Below are 25,620 nucleotides of genomic sequence, written 5' to 3'. Positions count from 1 at the left end.
CAAAGAGCTAAAGACGAGAAAAGAGAAAAAGATAATTATTTTCTTTCAAAGTGAAAATTTATGTCTTCATATGGGTCATGTCTCTATATATATAAATAGAGGAAGCGGTTACTTCCTTTAGTAACTTCTCTAAATATTTGGACCAAGCACATCCCTTATGGTCGGATCAGGCCTAACCCAGTAACCAACATTTCTCACTTGCTCATCTAATATAGTTCAAACTTGCACAAGAATTTCATACTTGGCGAACATACTATATAACCTAAAGTACACAATGAAAGGACCTCCAATATATAAACCTAATACATGTCATATAAGAGATATCAACCTCATAATTAGTTACTCTTTAAAGTGTACTACTTTATCCCTAAGCATTTTTAATTACACACGACTAAATATAATTCAATCCTTCAAGAATTTCATACTCAATTCATCATTACAATTACAAATATTCTAAATCATATCAAATTTATTCGAGTGATATGATCTCAGCTAATGAATACAAGTAACATATGTAGAACTAAAATTACATTTTCTTTCATTGTCATATTAATCATATTTGAATTAACTCGTTTTTCTAGGAGTATTCCTTTAAGTCAAATCATTTCATAACCATAGAATATACTCCTAAAATAGCAATCATTTACATATCACCTCATGATAGAGTTGAAAATCACAAAGGGTAAGATATTGAGATCTTATACATGATCTCAAAGACTTACATAATAATAATATAAAAAAGCAGGGAGCCATTCTTTATTTTTATAATGGTCGTTAGCACATGTAATATGAAATACATGCTATGGTGGAGTTTACTCTTTTTTTATATGAAAACAAAAGGTGTATGTCGTTGCTCTCTTTGTTAGAGAAAATACACCATACAAATCTTAGTCTTGTCACAAAAAAACATAGACTTCAATTAGAAATTCTTATTTGCTCACTGTCATTAGTGGTAGATGAATAATTTCATACTCAGCTTCAATTATAATAACATGCAAATAAATAATGAGAATTCATTCATATTGATTATTTTATTTAAGAACCTTATTTTGGTCCCAATCAATGTGACTTTTTAATAATTACTTTGAGTTAAAATTGCTCTCACTGCATCTAAGTCGGTTATTGAGCATTAAAACTCAAATAGTATCATCTATAATCACCTTACAAATGCTAGAGGTGATTTCTCATATGAGTGAGCTAATCTAAGTCTATCGACATAATTTAACAAAATATATTATACGATACTCACAATATATTCCATAAAAAAGTAATGAATAACATGATATACTAATGACATTTATTCATTATTCAATTATTGTAAACCTTTTTATGATCCTTAAAACTAGTTATATTGCCAATCACATTATACATATGCCAAGAGATTTCACATGTCTAACAAATGCATCCCTTATCATTGGATTTATAGTGGATCTGCAACCATAAAATTTATAGAAATGTGTTTGGGATCATGCCATCTTCAGCAAGGTTGTCAAAATCATGATTCAACTCGTAAAATTATACGTTTTTACGAGTTGATATAGGCTTTACATGCTAAATCGCTTGTAAAACTTGAAAATGGGTAAAATCGGGTCAAAATCGTTAAAATCGGGTGAAATCGCGTAAAATCGCGATTTCACCATCGATTGAACGAGTTTACCCGCAGGGAATAAAAATGCAATATTTCTGACAGGTGTCAACCGCCTATTGGTTCTAACAAAGCAAATGCAAATGCAATGTTTCTTTTCACATTTCAGACTTTCAGTTCATCATTCACGTGCAGAACAAAAAAAATCCCTAAATTGAAATCCTAAAATTCTAAATCATCACTGAGGATTCCTCAGTGAATCAGTCTCTAACTCTCTATCTCTTTCTCTCAGTCGTCCACGATTCCAGTATTCCACGATCACCATCCACCGATACTCCTTAACAACCCCTCGCCCCTCATCGACGACGTCCTTTTCACCAGCCACCGTGAGAACTAGAGTCCACCCTACAATAACGGCGTCTCTCCATTCTCCACCAGGTAAATTACTATGTTTATCTTGTTTCTCTGGTTCTCTCTTCTTTGTTGGTAACTACCAGTGGCCGGGGATGCTTTTTTTTTTCCCTGTCTGTTTCATACTCTAATGCTAATATTAGTTTGATTGGATTCGCAGGCTCCAAGTTTGACTGCAATATTGATCTCCTCAGTGCTCACTGCTCATAACAGAGGTAAGAGTTTCTTACCATGTCCATTTCTTACCTTGTTTGTAATCTGTCGTGAGTCTTGTGACTGTTGTTTAGGACCATTAGGTGCTTTAATCTTTATAGTTTAATGATGTTAAAGATTGAGATTTTGATTCAAAGTTTCCGTGACTGTCTATTATTGAGATATTGCCTGCGAATTTTAGATTTAATTTTAACTATACGGTGTGTGTGTGTGACTCTATTTTTTCACATAAATCAATTGTCTCTGTTTCTTGATCTGAACAAGTTGGAGTCAGGTTAGTAACCCATAGAAATGTTTAAGTGCTAATTATGGGTGTAATCCATGTGCTGATTTTGTTAGAAACTTGAGTTGAAAATGTATGTGGTTGGCTAGTGAATTGGGTTGTGATTATGTTGAAAATGCATGTTTCTTCTTTGTGCCTATGCATCGGTGCCCAGCATGCATTTGCTATCATGTTTTGGGTGTTTCTGTTTCTATTTTGGGTGTTTCCTCCTGGTTTTTATTTCTATTTTTTTTTGGAAGCTGTAACAGTTACCTTATATGCATAAAATGTTTGGATTGATTACAGGGTTGATTTGAATTGATTCTTGAATTGTTGAACTTATGCCATCTAGAAAAAATTCTTCTGGTAGTAGGTTTGATGTGGGATGGCAACATGGTATAGATATTGATAAGAATTCTAGAAAAGTTCAGTGCAAGTATTGTCAAAAAATTATCAGTGGAGGTATTTTTTGTTTTAAACATCATTTGGCTTGCACTTGTAAGGATGTTGAGCCATGTCAATATGTACTAGAAAATGTTAAGCAGATGCTTTTAGGTGTTTTGGTGAAAAATCTAGAAGCAACTGAAAAGAAAAGAAAGGCCCATCAATATAGTGTAAATGATGATGATGATGATGATGAAATAAAAGAAATTAGCTCCAAGAACAAAGGAAAGAGAGTAGCTAGTGGGAGTGGAAGTACACAAACAACCCCAAATCAATTGCTAAAAAAGGATATTAGAGAAGAAACATGTCGATAAATTGCAAGGTTTTTTTACACTAGTGCAATTCCATTTAATTGTGTAAAAAACCCCGAGTTTCTTAAGGCACTTGAATTGGTTGCAAAGTATGGGGCAAGTTTCAAGCCTCCGTCTTACCATGATATTAGAGAGAAGTATTTGAAGTAAGAAGTGGACCAAACAATGAATTTGCTTGAGGATTACAATCTAAAATGGAAAAAAAACTGGTTGTTCAATAATGTCTGATGGATGGACATATAAAAAAAGATGTTGTATTTGTAACTTTTTGGTTAATAATCCTAAAGGGACAGTTTTTTGTCATCGGTGGATACTTCTAATATGTCCAAAACTGTTGATAAGGTATTTGAGATGTTAGATGCCATTGTGGAGAGGATTAGGGAGGAAAATGTTGTCCAAGTAGTCACCTATAATGCTGCAAATTATAAGGCAGCAGGATAATTATTGATGAAAAAAAAGAGAGTTTGTTTTGGACACCATGTGCTGCCCATTGTATTGACTTGATATTAGAGGATTTTGAGAAGAAGTTAGAGATTCATCAAGTAATTATTGCCAAGGGGAGGAGAATCACCTCATATATTTATTCAAGAACTATTCTTATTTCCATGCTAAGGCACTTTATGAAAGGAAGGGATTTGATTAGGCCTGCTGGCATTTGGTTTGCTACTACATATTTGACTTTGAGATGTTTGAATGATCATAAAATGCAGTTGATGACTATGTTTACTTCCAATCAGTGGAGTTCATGTAGGTTTGCAAGAATAGAAGAAGGGAAACGAATTCAAAATTATGTTTTGGACAGCAGGTTTTGGCATGATGTTACTATATGTATTAAGGCAGTGTATTCTCTAATTAAAGTTCTTCGATTAGTTAATTCTAATGAGAAACCAGCTATGAGTTTTATATATAAAGCAATTGATGAAGCAAAAGAGAAGATACAAGTGAATTTTGGTTTTGTGAAAAAAATATATATATCTTGCTAATTTCTATTTCAAATGTTGTCATCTATTAATATGAATGTCTTTAGAGATACTTTCAATTGAGATATTTCTAGAGTGTAATGATATTTTTATTGTTTTTTTTTTTTTAATATATATAGTTATATACCTATATGGAATATTGTTGATGCAAGATGGGAATTTCAACTCCACAGACCCTTACATGCAGTAGCATATTATTTGAATCCCTATTATCATTATAATCCTAATTTTAAGGTTAATGCCAACATTAAAATTGGATTATATCAATGCTTAGAAAGGATGGTGCCTAATACAAGTGAAAGGTGCAAAATTGACTTGCAACTTGAATCATTCAAGGATACAAAAGGGTTGTTTGGCATTGAGGCTGCTAAGACAGCAAGAGATAAAAAACTCCAGCTCAATGATGGGATTCTTATGGAGATGAATATCTAGAATTAAAAAGGTTTGTAATCTGAGTTTCTAAGCTTGACTTGTACTTCATCTGGATGTGAGCGTAGCTGGAGTGCATTTGAAATGGTGAGTTGATTTATTTTATTATTTTAAATGTTGAAATATTTGATAAAAATCTTATAAATTCAAATTGAATTGTTTATTTAGGCTCATACAAAACGAAGAAATCCTTTACACCAAAGAAAAATGAATGACTTGGTATTTGTAATATGCAATCTGAAATTGAATAATAATCAAGTCAAAAAGCAAGCTGATGATTTTGGTGTAGAAGATGATCTTTCATCTGATGATGATTGGATAACCGAGGGAGAAAAACATTCAAATATTGATTTGGTGTTATTGACAATACAACACGAAGAAAAAATAGTAATGAAGATGAAAGTGATGAAGAAGAAATTCCGAATGATGTTGAAATGGACAGTCATGGTACTGAAGATGATTTGGAGATTCAAATTGATGATATTGGTGTTGGTACTAATAGTAGCACTAATGCTCATAATATTGGTGTTGATACTAGTAGTGACACTAATAATCGTCTTGATGTTAATGATATTGATGAATGTCTGAGGAATATTGAGGAAGATGAAGGCAATGAAGCTGGTTTTAGTTTACATGATACACCATCAGATTATTTGTTTTAAGTTTGTTAATTATTAGCTAATGAATAGTTATTTAAATTATGTATGAATTTTTATTTGAACCATGTATTTTAAAGTGCTTGAACTATGTATGGATTTTTATTTGAAGTATGTATTAACCATGTATTTTAAAGTGCTTGAACTATGTATGGATTTTTATTTGAAGCATATATTTTAAGGTGTTATGAATTTTTATTTAAAGCATAAATTTTTTTTAATGTATTTTAAAATTCCTTATGATTTTACAATCCGAGTTTGGTTTGCATGTTCTGTGCCATGTCAAAATCGCGATTTTGACAACCTTGATCTTCACTAATTACTTCTCTAATGTAATGATATCTCATCTTGATGTGTTTGGTCTTTTCATGGTATTTTGGATCTTTGACCACAATCACTGCAACAATGTTATCATAGTAAATTGTCACCAGGTTTAATGTTGATTTGACAATTTACAAATGATAGAGTAAACTATTTAACTAAACATTTTGTGTTGCTGCGAAACAAGTTACATACTCAACCTTCATAGTAGATAAGGCTATACATAATTGTTCTTGCTCCTCCATAGTATTGCATTATCATTATGTAAGAAAGCATACCCTAAAGTTGATTTGGATTAGTCAAAATCTCCTCTCCAATCAACATTAGAGTAACCAATCAATCATAAGTCTTTCTTTTCTTCGTAATATAACATGCAATTCAAAGTTCCTTTCAGATATTATAAAATCCTTTTGATTGTCATCGAATGTTTCTTACTAATATTTGATTGATATCGACTAAACAATCCAACGATGTAACATATATCAATATGTGTACATATCATTGCATACATCAAACTATCGACGACACTAGCATAATGTACTCTTGATATTTTCTCCCTTTTCTTTTAAAGTTTTGGGACATATATCACGACTCAGGCTAAGCTTTTTATCAACAGGGGTGTCCATTAGTTTGTTATCTTGCATATGTAAACGCTCTAATATCTTATTGGTGTAAGTCTTTTGAGTTAAACCTAAAAGTCTTTTAGCATAATCTCTTAATTTTCACACCAAGAACGTAACTGGCCCCACCCATGTCTTTCATTTCAAAGTTTGATGATAACCGCCTTTTAATAGTTTCAATCATCTTTTTGTTATTTTCAGTTATTAGAATGTCGTCAACATATAAGGGCAATATTATAAAACTATTGTTAGAATATTTTAAATATACACAATGGACTTTTCCATCATTGTAAAACCATCATTAATGATAGCTTGATGAAACTTGATGTTTTATTGTCTAGAAGCTTCCTTAAGACCATATATTGATCTTTTAAGCGTACAAAATTTACGCTTTTGTCCTTTAGTCTTAAATCGTAAGGCTGATCCATATAGATATCCTTATTTAGTTCTTTATTAAGAAATGTAGTTCTAACATCCATTTGGTATAATTCTAGGTCCATATGTGCAACTATAGCTAAAATGAGATGAGCTGAAGAAATCCTCACAACCGGTGAGAATATATCTTCATATTCAATCCCCTTTTCTTGAGTGTAGCCTTTCATTACTAGTCGAGTCTTATAATGTTTTATTGACCCATCCATCTTATGTTTAATTTTAAGAACCCATTTATTTTCAATGGATATTCGTCATGATGGTAAATTGACTAAGTCCTAGATTTGCTTAGTTTTCATCGACTCCATTTCTTCTTCGATAGCTTTAATTCATTTGCTTTAAGACTAGGCAGAGCATGATTGAATGTTTTAAGCTCTTCATCATCTTGTGGAGTAATCATGAACGTTTCCCCCTCAATCTTAAATCAATGATGAGGAATTAGTTCATGAATGCTTTTATGAGGTTAAGATTACTCATGATCTTGCTCCATGAAAGTAGAAATAGACAAAATGTCACTCCCACTGTTTTTAGAAGAATTAAAAATTTCCTCTAAGTCCTCTACCGAATGGCTTGTTGCGATATAGTCTAGATTTTTTATTTCATATAATTGAAAATCTTTTTTAACTTCACCTGTCCTTGGAAAATCCTTTTATAAGAATACAACATCACGTGGTTCAATCTTCACCACTTTTCCATAAGCTTTTTCACCCATAAATACAAATCCTTCGAAATGTTCAGAATATCTTATAAATAAAAACTTCTTCTCCCTATAACCAAGCTTCCCATATTCATGAGAATTATTATGGATATAAGTTACACACCCCCATGGATGCAAATTACCTAGATTATATTTTTTGTTATTCCATAGTTCATACAGAGGTGGATAAGACAGATTTAAAGGGCACACAAGTAGGCAACAGTTAACAATGCATCTCCTAATTTTTTTTTTAGTAAGTTAGCATGCTCCATCATTGACCTAACCATGTCAAATAGGGTCATATTTCTCCTTTCTGCTACATCATTTTATTGCAGAGTATACGAAATAGTTAATTGTCTCGTTATACCTTTTTTATTATAATTTTTTTAAAATTATTCAAATAGGTATTCACATCTTCGATCGATTCTTAAAGCTTTGATTTTTTTGTTTAGTTTATTCTCTATCAAATTGGTTTATCAAATGAAGCAATCTAATGTTTCAGACTTATGTGAGATCAAATAAACATGACTAAATTATGTGAAATCATCTATAAATATGATGAAATAATTCGCACCATATCTTGCCCTCATATTTATTGGGCTATAAATGTCTGAATGAATAGGTTGTAATAGATTACCTGCTCTTTTAGCTTTGCCAAATGGTAATCAAGTTGTTTTTTTTAGGAAAGTAATACTCATAAATGAATAATTCTTCTTTAGTAAGTGATCCTAAAAGACCAGCTCTTACCAATCTATGTAATTGGTCTTGCTCAATGTGTCATAATCTAGTATGTCAAGTTATGATATCATTATTATTAGTAGTGCTGGAACTTGAAACAACATAAATAAAAGTATAATTCCTAATGGATACATTAATGATGTCTAACATCATAAAATTATTTAATATAAAACCAAAACCATAAAAAATATTATCTAGATATATTTTCACACGACAACAAACAAAAACAATACAAAAGCCCAATTATAGTAAAGAAAGAACAAACACAAGATTTTATCAAACTTCAAAAGTGTAGAGTACATCATGAAGATAAAATGTGTGACCGCCTTGCAAATCCAGTTTATAGGTGCCAATCCCAAGCACAACAGGAGAAGCATTATTCCACACACACACACACACACACACACATTTTTTTTTTGGAATTTGATGAAATTCCATAAAGGTTGTTCGATCCCTTGCTATGTGGTTAGTTGCTCCTAAGTTTATAGTCCAAAAAAGAGCAGATTCAGTAAGACAACTGATTTATAAGTTAGAGGGATGATTGTGATTAAACATTACCTTCGGCCTAATGCAATCACGAGAAAAGTGACCAAATTTACCATAATTAAAAGAATTCATACTATTTTCTTTTTTACCGCCGTATTTACTACTTGCTTTTATTCCTCTCTTACCATATTTGGGACTCAACCTTGCCCCTTTTATATTTGGAGTCATGCTCCTTGCATCTTAGTTTCAAATATGAAAGCTTTTTTTACAAGCTTCTCAGCGATAAGTCAATCTTCTTCAAGCTCAACATGACATGCAACATCATCAAATATCTTGATTTTTTCGTTATAGGTAAGGTTAACACACACATGTTCCTAATTGCTTGGCAAAAAGTGGATCATAGCTTAGACTTATTGTTCATCAATCATCTCATGCCCAACATCTATTAGTTCCCTAATCATGTTAGATATGACTATAAGATGTTGTCTCATCATCTGATTTTGGTGCTTGTTGTAACCATCAAATTTAAGGGTTAAATGACAAAGTATAGTGGTGGAGGTTACCTCATACTAAATCTTCATTGCATCCCAAACTACTTGGGTTGAATTGTGCCTTTCAAAATGTAACATTATATCATTTCTCATGCTACTCAACATCAAAATACGAGCTACATGATCCTTACACTTATAGGTTTGATATGCTTTCATATCAAGCCTATGTTGAGCAATGTTTCCTTGCTCAGGTTTAGTCATTGGTTATGTGATTGTTTTCAACATTTCTTATTCTTTCAAGAGATACTCAATCTTACAATGTCAACCATCATAATTCTTTTCACTTAGTTTATCTTCATGGTTCGAAATAACAATAATACTTTTAGATGCAGTTATATCAAGTGCTATTGACATCAATTACAAATATTAGTATCTTAGTGCAATTTAAATGACATTTATTGTCACTCTATTCTAAATTAAAAAAAAAATAATCTAACACATACAATAGAAAGGAAAATAATATTAAACACTAAATCAATTTCTATTTGTATGGTCTAATTATTATTGGAAATTTAAATGAATACAAAAATTATAGTTATTAGTTTCAACTAACAACTTTCACTGATTAAATTGTAGATATTTTCATATATATGCATATAATATAATTAAAACTTAAATTACATAAAATATGGAGTTCACAACTTAAATTATTTTCATACAAATAATAGTTTTTTTTTTCTCAGCTGCTAAATGACAATTACCAATTAACTAGCCAGCACCATAAAATGGCAGTTACCAATTCTCACGATTAATTGGTGGTTTTTTTTTTTAATTAACAAATGGCAATTACATAAATGCCATTTATTTGGTAGAAGGGCATTTCTAATTAATGATATAAAAGATAAAATCTTAACCAAATTATAATTCTTCAATGCACATTTTTTTTTTTTAATTTGAATGACAATACATCAAATAAAGTTTTGTAAATCTAAGACTCAAAAGAAGTATTCTTTCAACATAAAATATACAACTAATGTTTATGCAATAACAAATGCATTGCACATAAATAATAGAAGGCATATATTAAAACCATGCTCTGATACCATAGTAGATTTAAAGAAAACTTTCTAGTGACATGAGAATTCATTTCTTTTCTTGTCCCTAAATAAATTGTTTCAATGCCACTTCAATTACTAGAATCAAAGAGATATTTCATAGTATAAACATCATTGTAAATCTTATGAAGTTAATTCAGAGAGTCAAAGATGGAAGAAGAGAAATAGAGAAATATTTTCTTTTAAAGTAAAAACTTATATCTTCATATGGGTTATATATATATATATATATATATATATATATATATATATATATATATATATATATATATATATAAAAGTAGAGGAAGTGGTTACTTCTTTTAGTAACTCTTCTAAATATTTGGACTAGGCTCATCCCTTATGAATGGATCAAGCTTAACCCAATAATCAACAAATTAAAATTATAGATGACAATGGATACTCATGGGTCGGTTTTTTAATCCATTATATTATATAATACATTAAAACATGTGGGGTTTTCACTATAGCAATCCATTATCAAAACCCTATTTTGACCTTATTTGCAAAGAGTTATGTTTTTTTTTCTTATTTGATTTATTTTTCAATTAATGTTTTTTTTTTAATTTTACCCTTTAATAATAGATTTGTTCTTTTAAATTTTGATATGCTTTTTATGGGATTATTTTAATCTCATGACCAGAATTGTGAATTTAACGGGTTAAATCAAGTCAATTTTTTTTTTAAAAATTTTCTTTCATACTATTTATTATAACTACAGATTAAGTTTGGGTAATATGGATATGGATGCTATAAATACATGTGAAGGTACTTGTGTTCCACTACATATGAGATTCTAAGTAAATTTCAAACATTAAAAAAAAAAAAAGAAACATGCATTACATATGTATTTTTTGATATCATGAAATTTATTAAATCAAGAATGGAAAGATAATATACATTAACTAATAAATATTAAACACAAAAGAAGAAGACAATAACATAATGTGTACATTTGTTTTTTTGGGTATTATAAAATTTGCTAACATAGGAATGGGAAAATGATGTTTGTGTTTAATAAAATGAACTAGAAAATATATTAATTTATAAATTAGAGAAGAAAATTATGAATGATTATTAAATTCAAAAGTGCAAAGTTATTTTTTCTACCAAGAAGTAAAAGATGGATATAAATATAAATATTTTACTTTGTTTATTCTTTTTATTTTATACATTTTTTTTTATTTATCTTGGAGATTTACTTTGGTTGCTAAATATATATGATTTTTGTAAAAAAAAAGCAAGTCATGCTCGCACACCTGGATAATTTTTTTAATACAATGGACGACACAATATTCGTCTAGGTAGATGACATGTCATCCACTAGTTTGTTTTCTGATCTTATTCGGTGACCATAAAATTGAAATTCAATCTAAAAATAGCTTAAGAACAATAAACTTATTTTGAACCCTGAAATACCATTAATCATCTTTTTAAAAATTGAATCCAAAAAACTTCATGAACCTAATTTACATTTTCTAGCATATTTAAAAAATAAAAACAACTTCTATTAAACTCATCTCTTGAAAATGAACCCATTAACATCAAGATTGAATTTTTTATGATCAAAACATGATCAATCGAACTCTTTCTCACCACTCTTTTCTTTGCTAATAACTTTTTCTTTCTTATTTTAATGACAAGGGATTATAATGTAACAAATTAAAGCTTAGGAATAAAACATAAAATCCAAAAAAGGACTACATATATATAATAAAATTTAGGGAAAAAAATTGAAGTTTATAAAGCCTATTGAACAATGAAGATGAAAGTAAAGCTTAAGCCTATTGAACAATGAACATAAGCTTTGTGTTTTTATTTGAATGGTGAAAAGCAGGTCAAATAGCTAGTTGGGAGTTGCCCCGATATTAAAGATGGTTAAGAGTACGTTTGGTACTACGGTAGCTGTTGTGGTTGTGGTTTGAAAAAAAATTGTTTTATAAAAAGTACTTTTAGTTGAGATTGATTTGAAAAAATAGGTGTTTGGTTAAAACTGTGGTTGAAATTGAGGTTGAACAAAAAAATAGTTTAATGTGTTTGGTTAAGAATGCTTTTGAAATTGAGGTTATTCATATATATATATATATATATATATAATATTGATGGTTTTTAATTTAAATATTGTAGATTTAACTATTACTATTACATCATAAAATAAATAATACTTTATATAAAATATTTTTTATTATTCTATTAAAATATTTACAATTCTGCAAATGCTACGACATCAAGCGATCTTTGTCTAATTTATGTAGTTTCATTGAATAATGTTAAATACTAGTTTTTCGAATAAAACATAATTAAAATAATAAAAAATAAATTTTTATTTTACTAGATCGAACTTTTTTTAATATATTTTAAGTTTTGAACTGGAACCGGTATGGCCGGAATAGTGCAACATGCTGCACTGTTGACACGAACAGTGCATCATGCTGCATTGTTCATGCTAATTAATTAGCGTGATGTGCAAAGGCATGTAACAGGGAGGCAGAAACGCGACAGAAGCATGTAATTTTTGCTTCAACAAAATTGCACTGTTCATGCTAATTAATTAGCGTGATGTGCAAAGGCATTTAACAGGGAGGCAGAAACGCGACAGAAGCATGTTATTTTTGTTTCACAAAATCATGTTTTCAATGTAGATAATGGTAGGGCCATGTATAAAATCACGACTGATTTTTTAACCAAATACTATATTGTCACTGTTACATGCTAAACGCAGCCATAAACTCTTAGCCAAACGGACTCTAAACCCGATCCAACCAGCTCCCATCGCTTATTGATGGATGTGTAGCGCTGGGCCCATTAGCCAGTAGCCCGTTAGGGCTCACAGAGTCGCGTCTACCAAACGCTAGGCCATGTCGTAAAGCATCCACCCAATAATATACAAAGTCTCTTTGGAGGAGGAGCAAAGAAAAGCAAAGCCAGGCGGGGCAGGCAGATTCACAATCTTCAGCAAGAATCTAATTTTCTCGATCACTCCAATCAATCAATGGTATGCTCTACAGGCCTTTTATTTCCCCTTTAATTTCCCTCTATTTTGTTTTAGTATTTATTTGCTCCTTTTAGTTACCTATTACTTAATATTTCTTATATACTCAATTTATAATATGAACGTTTAATTTCATATAAGTAGGTACTATATGAACTGATCTCATGTGGGTTTCCATTATTTTTGCCAAACACACTTCAAAGTTGGAGTCTTTTTGTAGTTACCAACAGTTAAGGAAAACCACTTTTTTTTTCCCTCTCAACTCTTCTTATTGTTGTTATTAATTATAGGCTGATCCTGAGTTAGAAGCAATTAGACAAAGAAGAATGCAAGAGCTCATGGCTCAACGAGGCATGGTAATCATTATTTTTGCTGTTGCTGCTGCTGCTACTACTACTTTTAGTTCTCGTAATTTAATTTGTATGTATGAATTATACGTGGCATTTTAAAATTTATTTCTTTTATGATGATGGCATTGCTGAAAATTTACTACTAATTGAACAGGGAAATCCGCAAAATTCTGAACAACAGAAGGCCCAAGAAGATGCAAAGAGGTCGGTTTCTGAAATTCTACTTTGGCATTATTACTCAACAGAGGGCCTCTTTTGGCATAAATTATATTCTAGAGATTTTATTTTTTTGAAATGGTGTGTTCTAGTTTCTGAGTAAGTGAGGGATTAGCAAAACCTTGTACAGATGTTTGAAAGCTGGGTTGTTTCTGAGCTGTTTTTAAAAAGCTACTTTTGAAAACAGTTTATAGAAAATCAGAAATTGAGGTTCTGTCTAAACACCTTCATGGGATTTTGTGTTGCGACATGCGACTGTTATATTCTTACACAGAATTCTCAAGATGGACTATTAATGTGTTTAATGCAGCGATGCTGAGGAGCGAAGGCAAATGATGCTTAGTCAGATTTTGTCTTCTGAAGCACGAGAAAGACGTAAGTTCACATTTGAGATCATCTCTAGAAGTTCTTTTATTGGATCATAATTTATCTTTCAATTGTGCATGCTTTCTCTTGAAAAATTTGCTTCATAGTTGCCTTCTCAGAAAGCAATTACCACACTGCTTACGTTTCATTATTCAATTGTTAGTTAATTTTATTTTTGGTTTGGCACTCTTTTTTTATGATGCAATAATGTAGCATGGTATTATAGAACATTATGTCTTTTGGTGAACTTTTGCATGGTTAGAATGGAGTTGGCCAGTGAATTCCTTGTTGGAGAATTTAGACTCTATAGGAATTTCTTTTAATCTCGTTATATAGACTTCTTAAGGTTTTGCAGTTTCTCAATCATTCTTTTTAGGTGGAGATACTGAGTAACAAGTATCTTGATTAGTATCCAGTTTCAGCATGAGCATTCTTGAATCCCCGTGGCTTGTAATTTTAATGTGTTTGGTTTATAGTAAGTTTCCATTTTCCTTCTCTTTATAAGTTGCAGACATGTTCATAATCATGTATTTAAGAATTGTTAAAATACAAATGTATTTGTCTCATTTACTGGGCTAAGTATTAAGCTAGTTAAATAGGATATTGTTTTATTAGGATGTTTGTAATTTCCTTGGTGATTGTATAGTGGTTCTGCCCATGTGTTGATAATCTGTTTGTAGGTTTGGAAAGTAGAATCCTTGCCAATGAGATTTTCCAACTGCTCTTCTGATAATGCTGGCTTTCTCAAGATTTGAATAAACTTTTATCTAAATTTAATTAAAATACATTCGCTAAAACCAAGCATATGATAGAAATGCTCATTGAATGTATGGATAGACTGTAAGCCTATAAGCTATTTGGATGTTATAGCAGAATGATATTCGAGGTATGGATGACCAATAAACACCAAAGATATACAAAAAAATGTTTGATATGCGAAATGGATTTTGGAGCCAAAGTCTAAATATTTTTGCAAAATTAAGCTCGGATCATTCATTTTTTGGCAAATCAAACTCCAAATCAAAGAGTGATGTGCTGGACTATCCTCCATCGTTTACGATCAAACATGGGTGTGAATTCTGTCTTGGGTTTAGTGTTCCCACCAACTTCCTCAAGATTGAAAGAACTCGACCTTGTCGAGTATAGCTCCAAGCGGCTTTGACAATACTCTCAAAGTTCAGGATTAAGCAACTGCAATGTTGCTTTATTGATCCAAGTATAGTTTGAAGCAGGTAGCCCTGCCCATGAACTAGTATTCGTTGAACCTAGCCATTCTTGGTAAAAACAACTTGGGCATCCAATAGCATTAATATATTCCTTTTGTGCCAATGATAAATATAATGCTAGTTCTCGGTTTGGTAGATTGATTTGCTGGTAGATCGGGGCGACGTTGTTAGGGCTGTTGCTGGTGGCTGCTCTCAGCATTATTGCTGTTGTGGTTTTATGTGGAAGCTGGTGGTGGTAGGGGGGGCTGTTGGATTTGACTGTTGAAGGGTTATTATTGTCGGGATATCAGGTGATTTGTGTTGTTAGGATTGTTTCAGTGAGATGCCTAGACAGTGGTAGTGTTATTTGGATAGCAAATTGTGTCGGTATTTAGCCTGTTACAATTGCTATAGATTTGGAGAGGTAACATGTATTGGCTTGCTTGCAAGTTGAATGGTTGATTTGGGCAGTGGATTTGAACTCTGCTGTAACGGAAAAGAGAGGAGATTTCAGGTGGTTAAGGTATGTGGGTTAATGCCCAATTTGTAACTGAAAAATAAGAGAAAATTAGGTTGACGCGGGAAAAGAAGATTAGAAAGGGGAGAAAAGGGAAGAAAGGAGGAGGAGAAGAAGAGATGAAGCAATAGAAGAGAAGGGAAAATGGAGTAGAGAATAATTTGTAGCTTTCCTTATTTAATAAAAAACGGTATGAGATGTAAAAAAAAAGTACATATAATTGGTAAAACCCTGTAACACCAACAATTGGGCATATAGCCCACAAAAACAAAATGCCTAACAATAACATAAATCAAGTCCAATAATTAAACCAAATGAACCAAACTAAAAAGTGACAGGTCGGACTATCCTTCATCTTCTACAACCAAAGCCAAAGCCAGTGTGTTCAACTAGAATAATAAGCCAAGGGAATAAATTTTCTTGCAATTCAGCAGCAGATCCAAATTGATTCGCCAAGTGCACAGGAACATGTATCTGTGTTAATATGACCTTTCATTGTCTTATCAACTATTGGGGGATCAATTGTGTTCCTTTTCATGCTATCTGTGCAGTTGCCCGAATTGCTCTGGTGAAGCCTGAGAAGGCAAGAGGTGTTGAAGATGTCATCTTGAGAGCTGCTCAAATGGGTCAAATAGTTGAAAAGGTATGACAGAAGGCTGTGGCTTGGTGCACTTTGGTTCATTCCTAAGTATATTTTGGGTGCTTATGATCTATATAGGAATTTTTGCCCAGAGGGATTACAAAGTATTCAACCATACTGTGTTGAATTTTTTATTTGTAGGTTTCTGAGGAGCGGCTCATATCAATGCTGGAACAGATTAACAACCAAACAACCAAGCAGACAAAAGTCACAGTAAGTCGTGAATGATTAAACTGTTTTTTGATATCCTTTTGTGTCTGGGGGATGTATGGATTTTTGACCTTTTCATGTAATTCTTCAGATCCAGAGGCGTCGGAGTGTTCTAGATGACGATGATTAACTCAGATATGCAACTTGTGTTTCAATCAGTGTTTTATATTGGTAGTATATTTATCCTCGACACTTTTTGTGTGTTTTGTATGTAAAATGCTCATCTGTATTCCTTGCTAGACCTTGTAGTCATAATCCTCATGTCCCTATCTATCCTATTTCAACTACTCATTCTGAGTTTGAGTGATGAATCTGGCTAGCATTGACAGCCACCTAATTTGCCATTTGAAAAGATTCATTTTGGTCCCGATGCTGGGCTGGCATGGTTGTTGGATCAATGTGATGGGATGTATTGATAAGAAAGTAGGATTACCATGGCTACAACTGTGAAACTTCGGTGTGTAACTGGCATTTTCAAACTATTGGTAACTATTTTATTTTATCATATTTTTTTTTTCCTGGTGAATTGCTGATTTGCGTAGATGTTTGTAAGATTGTTCTAGCTAAAAGATTGTAGTTCTCCTTGGTGTCTTGTCGCACTCAACTTCACATGTGACTTGCCATACATGACGAAACATTATTTATGGGAATCCAATTGTTCGTAGCTCACTAGTTCTACCCTTTAATTATGGTATGGTCACCTCTTAGGCTTTCTTATCTTTTGCATTAAATGGAAGAAATATGACATCCGAAAGAAAATGGTAAACGTGGCTCTAGAGTCTAGATGGCTCATGGCATGTTCTCTGTGTATAGCTAGACTGAGACATGGGATGCTGCAGACAACCTGTATCCTACAAAGGAGGTTTCCTGGCTTATTAAAAATTCCGAAGATCATTGGTTAAATTATTATCCTTGTCTTGCGCTCTGTTTGGAAGAAGGGAACAGGGGATGTGCTGCGGGAGTTGCAGCACACCCAACCTGAGCATCTGGAGGCGCAGTGGCTGTCACTAAATCTGCTGGTGTTGATTTGTATGGAGTATTGAACAAGATCTAAGAAATAAAAAGGGTGGCTGGTTTCTGCTTTCTGGCATATAGTGACAAATACAAATAATCCAAGGAAATGGGACTGTGTTCAATAATTGACGATGGCACACTTGTGGCAGCCATTATTCGTTTTCGTTGCATGTGGATGACAGACGGACGGACGAGGTTGTCCACAAAAGAAATAAAAAAGATGAGTGTCCGCAAAGCTACAAATTATAGCTTCTAAAAATTACACATGAGAAAGCGGAAAAGCTACAAATTATAGCTTCTCAAATTAACACATAAAAGCAGCTTTTTATATGTTGAAAGTCATAGTGACAACTAAGAGCAGTGGAACGGAAGCTTCTCTCGAAAAAAGATCAAATCTCTCTGGAAAAGTTGTTTTTACTCTGATCATTGACACTCTAGCCAATAAGTTTGCTTTTCCTCTTTATTTTAGATTTGAATCCAAATTTTGATGAGTGCACCGATTCAAGTGTGGGTTGATTATTAAATATTGTAATCGTGAAAGAACCACTTGTCATGGCAGTGACAAAGGCGCGTGAAGATGCGTAGCTTATTTCCCGGCGGAAATGTGGAATCATACGTTATTCATATGCATGCAGCGAAACACACGTCAGTTTCCCACATAATAAATCTTGGAGCAAATAGCCCTTGAATTCTTGAACACAGTTTAGCTTAGGTTTCATATTTGACAAAATCTCTATCTTAATCCTTGATTTATGACTTTTGTTGACAATACGTTGCTTAATTTTCTCATATCTCTTGCTATATTAGTTTTCATTAAATTAAATGATATATTTGGGTTGGAGTAAGCAACAAACATAACATACATTAATCATGTATAAAAAAACGATGATGCTAATATGATAGTTGATTTTATATGGATATTAGTTTTTATCTTTTCAGTAATAAGTTTACTTGGAGTAGGGATTTGATTGAGATCATTAGTAATTCGGATTCTATAGAAACTTGTACAAGAGAATTTCACATGCTTCCACAATTTTGATGCTATCATTGCATTCATCAAGAACTTCTTGTCAAGATCTTGAGAGATAAGTATCCAACGTACTCTAAAAAAAGGGAACTCATGTTTAAATTATTTAGCTAAACTAGTTGCTAAGAGGGAGGAGCGTTTTTAGATTTGAGAGAGCCCACCTCCTAAGATGCGGTATTTGCTCCATGCTGATACGATGCGTATATTTTATTTTAGGTTTTAGTTTTAATTTTTTTTTATTTCTATTGTATTAAAAAAATAAGAAGCAAATACCGTTGATTAAGAAATATCTATATCACGATATATGTATGTATGTATGTGTATATAGTGATGATAGGTTCTCCCCTGGAAGTTGTTTTTGGAAAAAAAAAAAAAAAGAAGATAGCTTTTAACTAAAGTTAAGGGATTAAATTATAAATTCTTAAAATTAGAGTATTAAGCTGTAACGAAGTTGAAAAGGCAGGTAGTACAAGGTTATTAGCACAAGGACCGAATTGAATCAAATCAAATTTAGCATCTGTCTATAAAACTACCCCTACCTTTTCGGATCCTTAAAACATTATCCCTCTGGTAACCATTCACCGGCAAACAGAATCGGCGATATGGAGAAAGAGCCTCTACTTCCATACCTAAGCCCAAGAAAGAGAACACCGCAACCACAGCCACAGCCACAGCCACCCCTTTTCCCTCTCCCTGAAGACGATGAAATCTCTTTGCCTCTCCCTCTAACTACTTCTGAACTTAAAGACCGCCTTATTTTTGGACCATCGTCCGCCTCTCCAAGAGACCCTTCACCTCTCCTTGAAGCCTTGACTCTTTCTCTCAATTCACCAAGATCGTCCACTCCTAATCTAGATTTTAGCTCATTTCTTGATTCTCCTCACTTACAACATCACCATCATCAGCAGCAACCGCCATCGTGGCTTGTTGATCCTGATTGTCAATGGACAAAAACCAATCTTCACAGGTCCAAAACTGCACCTGCTATGGCTGTCATCAATGATCTTAACCACCCTGCCATTACCAAGCCTAAGTTTGGTTCTCAATCAATAGTACGCCAAGCTTTTGTTCTCTTGGTACTGTATTTGTCTCTTGGTGTGCTTATATATTCTCTTAATCGTGATAAGTTCAAAGGAAATGCAACGAACCCAGTTGTCGATGCTTTGTATTTTTGTATCGTGACAATGTGTACTATTGGTTATGGGGACATTACCCCAGATAGTACTGCTACCAAGCTGTTCTCCATTTTTTTTGTGCTGATTGGTTTTGGTTTCGTTGATATTTTGCTTTCTGGGATGGTTAGCTATGTGCTTGACTTGCAAGAGAGTCATTTGTTGAGGAATGTTAAGAGAGGGGTTGAAAAGGAATCTGCTGGTTCATATATAATTGATGTGAAGAAAGGGAGGATGAGGATAAGAATGAAGGTGGGACTGGCATTAGGTGTCGTGGTTCTTTGTATTGGAGTTGGTGTTGCTTTTATGCATTTTGTCGAAAGGTTAGGATGGTTGGATTCACTTTATCTATCCGTTATGTCGGTTACAACTGTTGGATATGGTGATAGGGCATTCACTTCCTTGGCTGGTCGTATTTTCGCTTCCATTTGGTTGCTTGTGTCGACACTTGCTGTTGCTCGAGCATTTTTGTATTTGGCTGAGGCAAGAGTGGATAAGCGGCATAGGATGTTGGCAAAGTGGGTGCTTGGTCAAAACATGACTGTCTCTGAGTTTCTTGCTGCAGACATCGACAACAATGGGTTTGTGAGGTATGCTTTGTTACTGTCTTTTTCACATTCGCAGCATACATGTTTCCACTTGTTTGCTTTGAAGGTCATGGGTTAATAAAATTGCTCTCTTAAAGTCTTGTAATGATCCGGACTATCTTATTTACCCTTTCATAATCATATTGGGTATTCCCTTTTGTTTTGTTAGTATATGTATTGACCTTGAATTACATAGAATTACAAGTTTTTGACATGCAATTGAGCTTTGATTTGCTGAAAGAAACAGAAAACCATGTACAAACTGCTATTAGTACTTAAAGGCTTAAATTGCGATGTTTTCTGTGAAAAGTTGAGTTTCTGAGATTTGTGTTCACATTGTAAGAATAACTTGGTAAAGAATGAGATTTAGTTTGTAGGTTGTTATTAAAGCTCTGTGTTTATGTACCTAGTGCTTGCAAAATTTGGATATTGATAATGAGGTATTAACCTTTTCAAACACTTTGTATAAAGAGCCATTGAGAGCCACAACTTACAGTAAACTGCTTACAACTTAACTTGGGTACATTTACCTTTTGCTATGCATTTTAGGCTACTTGCTCAACTGCTGCATAATTTGTTACAATAAAGCTTTTTTAATTGAAAAGTGCATGTGGCCTTCAGGTTTCCTAAAAGTTCAGTAGGTTAATAGGTGAATTAGAAGAAAGTTGAAGTATTAGTTGATAGGGTTTAGACATATTTAAGCTCACTCTTAGTAGTTCATTTATAAAGAAAAAGAAAAAGAATCAATAAAATACCATGTAGGAATCAAATTTGAATAAAACTATCTTTATATAACGCAAATGCATAAGATACAAATGTGAATAAAATTTTTATTCAATGCTTCACTAAATTATAACATGATTATATTAGCAGTATAGTTTTTACAAATCTTTTTATTTCGAAGAATTACTTTTTAATATAAGTGAGACAGATATTAAAGATATAGACTTGAATAAGAAATCAATGATCTAATTTAATAATTTGATAGTATTTTTCAAATTTTAATTGTTGAGTTTTGCTGACCTATTTTAAAGTATTTAGAGTTTTAATAGGCAAAATAAAGTGCCAATAAGGTACTATATAGGTTATGAATTATTCAAAAAGCTTGCTTTATGATATTTAAGGTTTTATGTGATGTATTAATAGAAATATAATGAAAAATGGGATTAACATATTTTTTTTAGAAATCATATTAATATTTTATTCTATTTCTTAATTGGATATAGTTTAATTTACATATTCAGTAATGCCATATATTTTGTATTGTCCTATAAAAAAAAGAAAATCCTTTTATATAAACAGGACAAAGGTCTTTTCAGTTTTAGCAAGTAGAATTTAAGGTAAGACAATATATATATTTGTTTTAAAAAGACAGTATATTTGGTATTTACTAGTAAAATTTCTTATTATATGTTATAATTTATAAAATTTAAGGGTATTTTTGTTGAATCAAATATTTTGACACTGAGTAATAGTTATGGATTTGTTTGAAAATATACACCTCTTTGTTCCCTTGAGTTGAAGCAACCTCCAATTTGGCCAGGTACTTCATTACCTTGCCAGACTCCATATTGAACCTTATTCATTCCTTGAATCCCAAGAAAATTTCTCAATGTTATGTATAAGCCCCTGTCCTATAAAATCCACAGTTTGTTAAACGTGAATACATGCTCTTGGGGTCACCTGTAAAGCAATTGTACCTTTTCTCTTTGAGGGTGAAGCAAGTGTAAATCTTGTTGTGCAGAGAATGAATTTTAGCCCTCATTTTAAGTGAATGATCATAGTTGATTCATGTCCTGGGTCTACACAATTCGAAATCATGAATTGAAATCGGTTGACTGGACAAGTTGCCACCCTGTTATGCATAGGCCTTGCTTTCCTCGTACTTCCTCTATAATAGTCCCAAATATTCTTTGCCTGGTGAAAAGGCTTTTTGGTGGAAAAGATGATTAATGGTGTCAAGAAACCTGCCAAATATAGCATCGTGAATATGGAATAGAGGCTAGTGTTTAACTTTTGTGCTAAATTAGAGCAATAAACTCGTGTCATAATGGTGTCTGAACTGCTGAAGACCTGAAGTAATTTGACTCTAAGACAAGCTCTTACCCCAGTTATCATGTTAGTTTCTTTGTCTTCATGGTTGTTCTTCTTTAGTGACTGCTTGTCCATGCTCCCAATAGAACCCTCTGCCTCGTATAAGAGAACATGAGATTTATACATGGGGCCTCGTCATCCCATCTGTCTACGTCTGTTCTTTAAGAACTGCTAACTTTCTGATGTCTTTCCTCATATTTTAATTTCTGAAACTTATTTTAAATTGATGTTTTATAGTACATAGTTTCATTCAAGCAAAAGATACCTATAGTTCCACATGAACTATTATATTGGACTTCAATAAGCACCTGATGTATGTATTATTTTGTTTTCTAAATGTTTTACTATTTTTTTAATCAATCTGCCAAGTATCTCCTAGTTACTGTACTGGAGAGGTGGGCTTAAGTCTCAGTGCACAAAAGCTGGTCCCAGTATACTGCATGGCTTGCAAAATTTTAAAAAAGGAAAACAGTTTACAAACATGAAAGGATTCTGATGATGTTTTGAGAATCTTGGTACATAAGTTGCAACATTATAGAATGTAAAGTAGGCTTATTTTGTGAAAACTAAGCTAATGGATATGTAGCGCCAATTTCCCGATGCTTATTTAGTTTAGTGTTGTCAAGAGGTGCCAAGGCGCTCTAGGTGAGGGGAGGTGAGGCCCCGATGCCTTTATTAGCCTCAGGCATTGGATTTCAATGATGCACCACCTAGGCGAGCACCTTGTGAGTGGGTGCTAGGTGTTAAGGTTTTTTTTTTTGGTTGGATTTTTTTTAATTGATTTATGTTTTGACCTATACAAATTTTTTAACTGGTATTTAATTTTGTTTATAATCTATTCGGCTACTTACTACTTTAAATTATCTTATTTTGTTTTAAGAGTGAAAAATATAACTTACTACTATGTTGTGGTATTTTATATTTTCTTTTGAATTTCTAATGATCTAATCTTAATTGGAAAGATATATATTTTAGATTTATATAATATAATATAATATTGCATTTTTTTATTAAATTTATAGCATATTGTCTTAGTTCATTCAGGCGAGCGCCTAGCACCTTTGGCATTTTACAGGCTTGGCACCTTTTACCGCCTTTCACCTTTGACAACATTGATTTAGTTATATGCATATGCAGAAATGTGGTACCACCCAGTAGGTCTTAAGTAGGCACCCACAATAATTGATAACATGGTGAATATGTTTGCACTAGTTGAAGCACCTGGTTCAAGGTTCGGTGGATTTTGGAGCACAACATATATATACCTGTTAACTGTCATGTTGGCAAGTTAGTTTTTGCGTTGTTGATACAGCTCCCCAGGGTAGCATCAAAACCTTGCATCTGGACGATCCCTGCTGTCTCATTATATTGAAGAGAAAGGCTAATCACTTCTGACAATGTTGGTTCAGTAATCTAGATGACCTTGCTTCCATTGGTTTCCCTCTTAGTCAAAGGATTCATTATGAAATCTTGGGGGAGAATAATGCAGTCAATGAAAAGCGTATTCTGGCATTATTTTTCAATTAATATGTACATTCATTGACTTGGATCTTTGAGTTATTGAAGAAATTTTTTGTTGAGGTTTCTTCTTTCGGTTTTGAGAAGTTGTTTAGGTTTCATTTGTATCATTGGGAAATTTATTATTACAGGTTTCATTTTGATCATGACTCTATTTCCTTACTAAATAGGTCTTCATGGTGCCTATAGCAAATCTATGTGGCAGACACTATTTTCAAATATGGCTATGGAAATTTCCTTGTTCGTGTGGATTTTTTAGAGGGCTTAAATTTCTTGCTAATTCAAGAAGCATCCGTTATGAATTTCAAGGATTAGGCTCAGTTAATTTCTAGCTGTCTATTTTCTCTTACCACAGGGGTTCTCTCTCTCACTCTTCCAGGAAATAAGTATCATGAATTGTAGCTTCCACGTAGCTCTATCTAAGAACAGAAAGTGGATGGCAATATGGTGTCTTGCGGGAAATAGAAAATCTTACATTTATTTCATTGTAGATCAAGTATCTATGGACTTTTTATTAGGTTTTAAATACACATGCCTTGCTCATTGCAGTGTGGCTGTACCTTCGTTTATATTATATTATCCATTGTAAACCCACTATTCTTTGCTATGCTGTTTTTGGAGGCTTATGAACATTCTTGTTCTGGTGATCCTGCTCTCTTCTATAGTGTCATCCCAGTTTTCAGCTTGCTCTTATGTTGAGTTTTCCTTTGCCTTACTGTTAACTTTTCTGTTCTCTTCTTCGCAATCTGGCATGGTGTGTATATCAAAGTCTAGACTGGATATTCTGTCTTTATTGACTGCTTACATTAGTTTCAAATTTGCAGTAAATCAGAGTATGCAATATACAAGCTCAAGGAGATGGAAAAGGTATCGGAGAAGGATATTCTACAGATATGCGAGCAATTTGACAGGCTAGACACCGGCAACTGTGGGAAGATTACACTTGCTGACCTCATGGAAAGCCAGCCTTGAACAAGTCTTCTCATGCGCTACCAAACACTAGAAATCTCAGTGGATTATAGATTGAAACCCTTGAAGGAAATATAGTTAAATGAATTGCAGTGCCTGATAAGTTGATCCTCTTTCCCATTCGTCATGGCTACCCAATCAGCTTGCCGTCTCTGGAGCTCAAAGGGTCAAATTTCCACACGCTGTCAACCGAGTTTAGAGACCGGTTTGACTTTCAAGGTTGCATGTTTCGGCAGCTTAGCTCCTAGCAGTCACGCTACTGGTTGTCCGGTCTAATGACAGGGGGATGACGACTGTGATGATTGCAGTATAAATCACTTAATTTTGCTAGTGTAGGCCTATATATCGGATTAATTGTTTTTGAGATGCCAAAAAGATGAAGCTCTGTGTAATTCAACCATGACTGGTTCATGTTTGTTATTGAATGAACGAAGGTGGGGCTGCTCCTTCCTCCCATCTGGGATAGGTTCTCTTATTTTGTTCGAATTAAAATCGACATTAGCAGGAACTTATCCTGATTCAATCTGCAGCAATCATCTGCTTGTGTTTTTA

General features: G+C 33.0%; 2 protein-coding genes across 3 annotated transcripts; both read left to right on the top strand.

Annotated features, from left to right (window-relative positions):
* The first annotated feature begins 13,027 nt into the window (after positions 1–13,027).
* Positions 13,028–17,194, top strand: LOC118062716 (uncharacterized). Its single transcript, XM_035076550.2, has 7 exons — positions 13,028–13,186; positions 13,474–13,539; positions 13,688–13,737; positions 14,060–14,124; positions 16,389–16,480; positions 16,619–16,690; positions 16,779–17,194. The coding sequence occupies exons 1-7, from the start codon at positions 13,184–13,186 to the stop codon at positions 16,815–16,817; spliced, it is 387 nt and encodes a 128-aa protein (XP_034932441.1). The 5' UTR covers positions 13,028–13,183; the 3' UTR covers positions 16,818–17,194.
* Positions 17,195–19,269: 2,075 nt separating this feature from the next.
* On the top strand, positions 19,270–25,543 carry LOC118062717 (two-pore potassium channel 3). 2 transcript variants are annotated; one of them, XM_073408854.1, is made up of 2 exons: positions 19,270–20,490; positions 24,910–25,543. In XM_073408854.1, exons 1-2 carry the CDS (start codon positions 19,331–19,333, stop codon positions 25,013–25,015), a joined length of 1,266 nt encoding a protein of 421 aa, XP_073264955.1. In that variant the 5' UTR covers positions 19,270–19,330; the 3' UTR covers positions 25,016–25,543. The 2 variants fall into 2 exon arrangements, with proteins under 2 accessions (XP_073264955.1, XP_034932442.1); XM_035076551.2 differs by having other exon boundaries at positions 19,271–20,490; positions 24,924–25,543.
* The last annotated feature ends 77 nt before the right edge of the window (positions 25,544–25,620 follow it).

The sequence above is a fragment of the Populus alba genome, chromosome 1 (assembly GCF_005239225.2).
Source record: "Populus alba chromosome 1, ASM523922v2, whole genome shotgun sequence".
Lineage (NCBI taxonomy): Eukaryota > Viridiplantae > Streptophyta > Magnoliopsida > Malpighiales > Salicaceae > Populus > Populus alba.
Note: the sequence above shows the minus strand (reverse complement) of the source record. Positions and strands in the feature narration are given on the sequence as shown.

Excerpts from the sequence above, each read along its gene's own strand:
- LOC118062716 (XM_035076550.2), top strand. Across the intron at positions 13,540-13,687 it reads TCATGGCTCAACGAGGCATG|GGAAATCCGCAAAATTCTGA; the intron begins GTAATCATTATT and ends CTAATTGAACAG. Across the intron at positions 13,738-14,059 it reads GCCCAAGAAGATGCAAAGAG|CGATGCTGAGGAGCGAAGGC; the intron begins GTCGGTTTCTGA and ends TGTTTAATGCAG.
- LOC118062717 (XM_035076551.2), top strand. The coding sequence starts at position 19,331 with ATGGAGAAAGAGCCTCTACTTCCATACCTAAGCCCAAGAAAGAGAACA. Across the intron at positions 20,491-24,923 it reads GACAACAATGGGTTTGTGAG|TAAATCAGAGTATGCAATAT; the intron begins GTATGCTTTGTT and ends TCAAATTTGCAG.